Source organism: Equus quagga, chromosome 11, assembly GCF_021613505.1.
Source record: "Equus quagga isolate Etosha38 chromosome 11, UCLA_HA_Equagga_1.0, whole genome shotgun sequence".
Taxonomy (NCBI): Eukaryota; Metazoa; Chordata; class Mammalia; order Perissodactyla; family Equidae; genus Equus; species Equus quagga.
In genome coordinates, this window is record NC_060277.1 from 95,289,642 (window position 1) to 95,298,008 (window position 8,367).

An 8,367-nucleotide genomic window follows, 5' to 3' on the forward strand; every position below is an offset into this window, starting at 1 on the left:
ACCGCCCCAAAGCTTCTCATGTTGAAATTTTTCCCCTTCAAAGCTTCCAAAATATGGGCTTTGGATCTGGTTCAAAGAGGCCGGGGTTCAAGCCCTGATTCAGCCACCAGCTGAGAATAGTAACAGCCACACCCTCTTTGCAGGGTTTTTGTGGGACCCTGTGTCAACAAGGTCGGTAAGGCCCCAGCACGGTCCTTGTTCGTGATGAGCACGTGATCACAAAAGCTTACCTCAAGTAGAGTAGTCTGGGGGGCCCGGTAGAACCTCTGACCTGAGTTTTCCCTTTGCACAAGGACCAGAGGGCTTCATCCAGACAAAAGGGGGTTTTATTTAGTGTCTGTACTTTCAAAGTTCTTTGAGTCTGCCTCTAAGTAGGCTTGGTCAGCTCAAGAGTTGGGTGTGGCTCGTCTGTGCCATTTTGCTGCTGTCTCATTTGTAACCAAGGTCCTCACTGGCTTTGCCCTCTTCCGGAACCACTCTGGTCAGTAAGCCACAAGCCCAGCTGCTCGGGGAACAACTGGCTCAAGGAGCTCCCAGCAACGCTCTCAGCGTGGGCTGGAGAAACTCAGACCACCAGGCACCGTGCCCCTTATGCTGCAGAAGTAACGTTTATTAGCGAAATGAAAACAAGGTTACCAGCTGCATCTCAGAGAGACCAGGAGGCAATAGAAGAGAGAAAAATGGAACACTCCAGACACTGCGAAGAGAGGAAGCACAAATCCAGGGGCCAGGAGTGAGCCGCTGGACTGGAAAGCCCATCGACAGAGAAGCACTGCCGGCTCGCTGAGGCAGAAAGGCCTCGGGGGCAGGCCTGGAGCCCGGAGCCTGGAGCCAAAGGGGCTGCAACAGTTCCCGTGTCCCAGCACCTCACACTGAGGAGGAGGTCAGCGTCGAGGCAATGAGCGGGGCCCACAGGTGGCCCGAGGAGGCCTGGAAAGGCAGGGAGAGCAGCAGGGAGAGGCTGCAGGGGCTGGGCAGGGCGTGCTGGAGACCGGGGTCGTGCACGGGTTGCAGGGGAGCCTGCGGAGAGAACAAAGGTGTCTGAAACATTCACATGAGAAGTCCATGAAAGACAAAAGTATGTAGACACTTTAGAATTGGAAGAGCAAAAGGGGATTTTAGACCTTAGAGGTTCCTCTAGGCCTAGAAAGGTACAGTGACTTGCCCAGAGTCCACTGTGGAGCTGGGACCAGAGCTCAGGGTGCCCGTGTGCAAAACCAGTGTTATCTGCCACGTGGAAAGGAATGGGGCAGAGAGAAAGGCTGGCGGAGCGAGAGCATGAGCCACTCTCTTATTTTAAACACAGCCCCTAATCTTGTTCCTTATTGCTTAAAGGGGTGTACTATCCATCTTACTTTTTTCACAGCACTACTGAGGAACTAAAATGAGAGAACGGGGGAAATGCCCCTAGCAATATTTTTAAATGCTGAGTAGGAAGAATTCCTGGTACTAGAATATTTCTTCCAGAGAGAATTTAGCAAAACCTAAGTGCACTGGGCTTGCAAGTATTTTAGCCCCTGTGGGAGAGACTAGTATCCAGGAGCGTGAAGTCATCGGCCAGATGGACGGCATGAGTTGAAAAGCCCCTGCACACCTCCTCTATGTCCAGGCAGCCCACCAGGCTTACTAGGTAGCAAGTTTGTCCCCAAAGATGGAGTCTGCCAGGCCACCCCCTCCTTATAGGTCATTCCCAATAAGAGGTTTCTGCTTTTACACATGATGTTGACACAAACAACATCAGGGTACGTACTTGCCGTCCTCACTCTCCAGAAGGTTCTTGTAGGTGGCGATCTCGCCCTCCAGCCGGGACTTGACGTCCAGCAGCACCTGGTACTCCTGGTTCTGCCGCTCCAGGTCCACCCGGATCTCGGACAGCTGCTCCTCCACGTTGCTGATCAGGCCCTGCATCTGGGCCAGCTCGGTGCTGTAGCGGGCCTCGGGCTCATGCAGGAAGTTCTGCAGACAGTCTTTCTGTGATACCGGAGAAAGGGGGAAGCAGGTTAAAAATCATGGATCCCTGCCCTCAGCCTCTTCAGTAAGACCATGACACCCCAAGACATTGCCAGGGCCAGAGAACAGTCCAGCTCCCATTAGCAGTGCCCAGCAGGAAGAAGTAACAACGTGCTACGGCTCTTCATCGTAAATCTTGGGATAAGTTTGCAGAACCTCCCTCATCAGGGATAATTTTCATCCCCTCAGCATCCACATCTATGAGAAAGTTCTTGCAAAAGCAGGGAAGTCAAGGATTAAGCTGTGTCCCTTGTCTGTATTTAAGAGAGGCGCGTCCTGAACCCGGGGACGCTCATGGGAGTGGGAGCCAACCTGAGGCTTCCACGCGCACAAAGGAACTCACCAGTGTGTGCTGAGCCTGAAGCTCCACCTCCAGGGCGTTCACGGTGCATCTCAGCTCCAGGATCTCTGACTGGCAGCACCGAAGCTCCTCGGAGCAGGATGTGGCCTGCAGGCTGATGCCTTCAGACTGCAGCACAGGGGCACAGGGACACAGGATCACCTCCCTGCCCGTGCGGTGGCCTGGCTCCCTCCCTACTCGGCAGCATCGCCTTCACCTGAGCTTGGAACCACTGCTCCACGTCGTGGCGGTTAGTCTCCACCATGGCCTCGTACTGGCACCGCATCTCCCCCAGCACCCTGCCCAGGTCCACGGGGGGCTCAGTGTCCAGCTCAATCCGGAGCTTATCCCCCAGCTGGCACTTCAGAGTGTGGACTTCCTGTGGGCATAGGAGGAGGGCGTCCCATTCATGGGGCCCCTGCTGCCCTCCATCCAGAGCCTCATCTCCCACTTCCCATCCTCCACAGCAATTTCCCTGAGCTCCCGAGGACGAGGCACTGCCTGCCCCAGCCCAGCAGCTTCCAGAGGCTATGGAAGAAAAGCAAGCTCCCGCTGAAAGCCAGAGCTCACCTTTACAGCTTGTGAGGCTCAACCATGAAGAAGGGCAGCTCATCCCATGCAGAAGGAAGAGCCTCATTTCTTACCCCAAATGAGCCTGAATTCACCCCTAGAAAGTCTTCAGGTCTCACACAAAGGGCCACATACGTGCTCATGGTTCTTCTTGAGGCAGAGCAGCTCCTCCTTCAGGAACTCGAGCTGGGCTTCCAGGTCACACTTGGCGAGTGTGAGGTTGTCCAGCGCCCTGCGCAGGCTGCAGACTTCGGCCTCCACCAGCTGGCGGAGCGAGTGCTCTGTCTGGAACCTTTACCAGGGCAGGTACAGGAGTTGGCGTTAGAGAGCAGAGGGGGCCCCAGGACACAGTTTACAGCGTAACTCCGCTGGCCTTCCCTCCACAGTCTAATTGTGAGTTGCCATTTCCTGCGTAGTGCGCTCACAGCTCACAAAGCAACAGGGTGTTCCCACGCACTCAACACTAAGCACCTCAGACAAACGAGGCAGAGGGCCAGTGCCCTCATGGGCTGATGGCCTAAAGGAAGACAGTAGAGTGACCAGGCCAAAGTGTGATCACTCCAGACCCTCCTCTTGCCACCCGCTACTGAGCCGGACGCTGGATTCTCTCTCGAATTAGAAGTCAAACTGCCAGAATGGGAGGAAGGAAGGGCTTTCTTTTGCTTAGAGGAGTGAGGCTTCCACGGTGCCCTGAAGAAAAACGATAAAATTTAATGCCCCTTCCTGCTCCCAGGTTGCGCCTTCTCAGCCAGTGTAAACCCTGTGACCTTCACCTGCCTCCATCGCGGGCAGGGGAGCATGATTTCCGTCATGAATTATTAGTGCTCAGAGATTGGTCGAGCCACAGTGTGGAAACGTGTCCTCACTGAGGCAGCAGAGTTTTGTAGGAAATGACCTTGGGGTAGGAAATGTGGCCCAGGTTCCATTGTGGCCACTCAATAGCCATGTGACTTCTGGCAAGTCACCTCAATGCTCTGAGTGAGAGATGCCATCGCTGCCCTGCCTGCCTCACCAGGTTCTTCTTACAACAGAATCAAGTGGACGGTGCATTCTAAATCATGTTGTAAACTATAAAAGCTAAAAATGGCAGAGGGGTTGTTTTTTTAAGATCTTGGGCATAATGCCCTCTGGCTTCCCCTGCTGTCACTGTTGGTTTGGGATCTTGATCAATGAGATCTCTGATGCCAACTGCATCACAAGACAGAAGTCAGGGCAGGTATGTGGCTGCTCCCCCTGCCTGTCCTACCCCAACTCACTTGGTCCTGAAGTCATCTGCAGCCAGCTTGGTGTTGTCTATTTGCACGACCAGCTTGTTGTTCTCAGTTTTGATGCACAGGATCTGAAGAGAGAGAGAGGCTCAGTGATTCACTGTTCCCAGAGCCATCTATGGCCTCGAGTCAAAGGAAGTTCCATTGCCTGGGATTCAAACGACAGCATCCCCGTGGACAACACAAACTCCCAAACATATAAGAGATGCTGGTGTGGTGCAGGAGGGACAATGTGCAAGAGGATTTCCCCGCAAAGGCTGAAGGCGTAGAGGCAAAGGACCCGGGAGATGAAAGTGGTAGCAAATTGAACATACAACAGAGACTTAATTTTATTTTGCCAGCCATGATGCTTAGCCTGATATAAACAAGAATATCTGGAATCTAGGCCACAGAACAGTGGGCTGGTTATTCAGATAAGGTGGGACCCATTCTTAATAAGAAGTCCCTTACGCTAGCTGGTCAGCCTCCCCAAAGGAGTTCTCTGAATCTAGTCAGATTTCTGTGGCCCCTATTCTGACATTCTTTGTCTTCCCGTCTCTAGAACTAAGATGTAGGCTCTTAAGAAGCATTGCTTTGGTAATCAAAGGGGACAGCAGATACGCATGAGAGACCAATGCTACTGATTGGATCTACACTGGCTCATAAAGGACATTAGCACTTGCTCCCTGTACTGCACCAGAAGTGCGGTTGCATGTTTTTGCAACTACAATTTAAGAATTGTAAGTACTGAAACTAAACAGACGCAAACTCAGAATCCTGGAGAGTCGAGTCCTGCACCTCATCCTTTGCACAGCCCCATTCACCTCCACTGAAGAGATTCTCTTCCCGCAATCCAAAAGACATTGCAGCCCTGGCTGTTTCTACTGCCAATCCAGTCCCTGAAAATTCAGTGCAAGTGTCAGTAATCATTTTTCCTAAAGGACGAGACAGTAAATATTTTAGGCTTTGCACGCCATGAGTCTCGGTCACAATTACTCCATTCTGCCATTGTAGCACAAAAGCAGCCATAGACAATACATCAATGAATGAGCACAGCCGTGTGCCGATAAAACTTTGTTTATAAAATCAGGCAGTAGGTCGGGTTTGGCCCTCAGGCTGTAGTTTGCCAACCCCTGATCGGGAGCACCAAAAACCTCACCTTTCTGCTGGGGCTCCTGCATGGTCCGGAAGTAGTTCTGGTAGTCCGGGCACACGCTGGACTCATCGCATTTGCTCGACTCTAGGATCTTGGTCTCCAGCTCCGCGTTGTCCCGCTCCAGCTGGCGCACCTTCTCCAGGTAGTTGGCCAGGTGGTTGTTCAGGAACTGCATGGTCACCTTCTCATGGCTGTTCAGGGTGCCTTCGCCGTAGGTCCCACAGATGCCAATGTTGCCAGGAATGTCGCCAGGAATGTCGCAGGTCCCTGGCAAGGGGCAAGCAGCGTTGCAGCTGTGGGGCAGACAGAGGCTGGGTCGGCCCAGAGGGGTCGTCCCCACGCAGACTTGGTTGGCATGTGCCAGGGTGGCCGAGAGGCACAGGGAGGCAGCCTTGGCCTCTGACACGTGCCCACTGAGGAGAGACCTGCAGCAGTTGGAAGACATGGTGCTAAGAGGCCAGACCCCTGCCTTGCCCACGGCCGGATTTGCCTGAAGCTGAAACCTTGCCTCTCCTCTAGACCTTATATAGGCCTGTAGTGGGTGGTGGTGCAAGAAAACTGGCATTTTCCTCATTAATATTTACGTTGATTCTTGTACAATCACTCTATTAGTCAGTGATTTCGTCTCCTATAAAGAGTTAATGAGCTCATGAAAGAGGCCTTGACCCGCATGGGATGCTTCCATCACTGCAGGGTCCTGGAAAAAGAGAAAACAAGGTCTTCTTTGAGAAGCCCACATTCTGCGGCTATGAATTCTTTCCCCTCTGTCAGCGTATGTCTGTGAAATAATCAAGAACAGAGACTCCTAAAACTTCCTTAAAGTCTCTCTTGCTCCAGTATCCTTTCCTACCTTGGAATGTTCCCATCCTGGCAAAGTCTAAAATATTAATCAATCAGGCATCCAGGAAAGGGAGAGACCACAATTCGTTTGTTTCAGCAGACATGCACGGAGGGCCCAGGGTGGGCCGCTGCCTGCCTGGAGGGAAGGACTTAGATTCCAACAAGAGGGATAAGAAAGTGAATGACCTTGATGTTACAAAGGCAATAAGAGACAGTATTTAAAAATTTTAAAAATAAAAGAGCTGTGAAGATTTTCAGTAAAAGAAAGCACATTGAGAGACCAGAAAAAATCTTCACGGAATAGGCAACATTTAAAATGTGTTGAATGGTGGTTTCCAGGAGGGGTTGGGGAAGAGAGGATCTCTCATAGAGAACAAAACGAACAGAATCAAATGTTTTTGGGAAATGGAAAATTATCTAGCTGCGTTGACACTTATAATGAAGACACATAGGCCAGCACTGGAAAGTTACGTTTAGTCCAGGTTGTGGGAAGCCTTGAATGCTAGGACCATCCCATATATAATCTTCAGTTAGAGGCAAGTCAAAGATAGAGATCTGCCCCGGGAAGCTGACTCTCCTCAATATGAAGGAAAATAAATATCCAGGTTCTGTTTGAAGGAAAGTAACAGAAAGAGGATGGAATTTTCCTGTATAAATATTAGGGGGAAACACAAGGCTAGAACAATGAAAGAGAAACCTAAATTCCAAATTGATGTCGGTGTTTGAAAACTGAATAACGCACTTTTCAACAACTCATGGGTCAAAGAAGAAATCAAATCAGAAATTAAAGTATTTTGGACTGAATTAAAATGAAAATAAACATATCAATGTGGTTTTGGTAATTAAGACTTTTTCTGTGCAAATGTGAAACAGATAAGCAGTTTTGGAAGTTGGGAAAAAACTTGTGAATGAAACTGGGTTATTTGTGATTCCCAAGAAATAAAATTGTGTTCCCTACTGTTGGAGTCTATAGGCTAATTAAGGCGGGCAGTGATTAATACTTTATGGTGTCTGTTCTCAGGGCCTCCCCCTCCTTTCCAGCATCTTCCCTTCTTACACATCAGTCCTCTCACTGACTGAGTCCTTCTTGGCTTGTTTAAGAAGATGCACCCTTAAGAACTTTGATTTTTCATCTTTTGAAACTTCTTGCGTTTCTTTGAAATGCACCTACTTTGATTGTCCATTACTTAGGGGACTCTAGAACAAAATTTAAATTTCCTTAATGTTCACACACACTCAGAGGATCAGAAGCTTTATGGCCTCCTCAGTTCCTAAAACAAACAAGCCAGTGGCTAGTCATTCCAAAAACCCTGGAAAAGAGCAGCCAACCAGCTTCCAGGCTGTGCTAAGGAAGACGCTACCTTGACCCCATTCCTAAGATGAATGAATTCACCAGGAGGGCCTAGAGACAGCAGTGCATTTTTTGGCTGGCTCTAAAACATGGAATCTCCAAGCCAAAGGGATCTCGAAGTCCTATAGTCTAGGACCCTCTGGCATTAAACCCCTTCTGATGACCTCCGTCCAACTCGTTATCTAGTCCACCACTTTCCAGAATGGCCCATTCCATCATTGGCCAACTTGGAGTCTGTGGCTCAGTTTCCCAGGCTTTGTACAAGACACTGGAATCAAGAGATAAAGAACAGCTAGCTCTGCCTTGAGGGGCCTGCCACATAGGGGATTGTTAGAAAGTTCTTTAGGCAAAGACAAGTCCACCTCCACGTTATTCCTACCTATTGATTTCTTTTGCTCTTTCATTTATTCTGCAAATATTTATTGAACACCTACTCTGTGCCAGACGGGCACCAAGGCTGGACACTGAGGGTATGTTAGCAAGTTTAAGTCAGAGAGATTGTCCTTTACTTTCCAGTTCTACCCATGGGGTCCCACAGAGGATAAATCCAATCCTTCTGCCACCTGGCAGACCATCAGCTCCTTGTGACTGATGCGCAGTTTCTCTTCTCAGTTCTTTATTTAGCATGGTTCTAAACCCTCTCGCCATCCTCAGTGTAATCCTCTGACTACACTCCTCGTAGCTTGTATCACTCTTAGGAGGGTGCCCTAGAATGGAATTTCTGATAAGTTCGGATCAAGAGGCTGCCACGAGATAGCCCGGCAAAGCTTCTTGCTCTTGTGTCAACTCTGTTGGTACAACGACTCTATGTACAGATGTGGGCAGTTTTCACCAAGGTATGGTTCACCACCAT

The 8,367-nt window shown here is 50.0% G+C and overlaps 1 protein-coding gene across 1 annotated transcript; it reads right to left on the bottom strand.

The window, feature by feature from the left end:
• Positions 1-589: 589 nt before the first annotated feature.
• LOC124247663 (keratin, type I cuticular Ha7-like) lies at positions 590-7,446 on the bottom strand. Its single transcript, XM_046677176.1, has 7 exons — positions 5,322-7,446; positions 4,177-4,259; positions 3,056-3,212; positions 2,568-2,729; positions 2,354-2,479; positions 1,751-1,971; positions 590-1,020 (listed from the first exon to the last, which is right to left on the bottom strand). The coding sequence occupies exons 1-7, from the start codon at positions 5,895-5,897 to the stop codon at positions 885-887; spliced, it is 1,461 nt and encodes a 486-aa protein (XP_046533132.1). The 5' UTR covers positions 5,898-7,446; the 3' UTR covers positions 590-884.
• Positions 7,447-8,367: the final 921 nt, after the last annotated feature.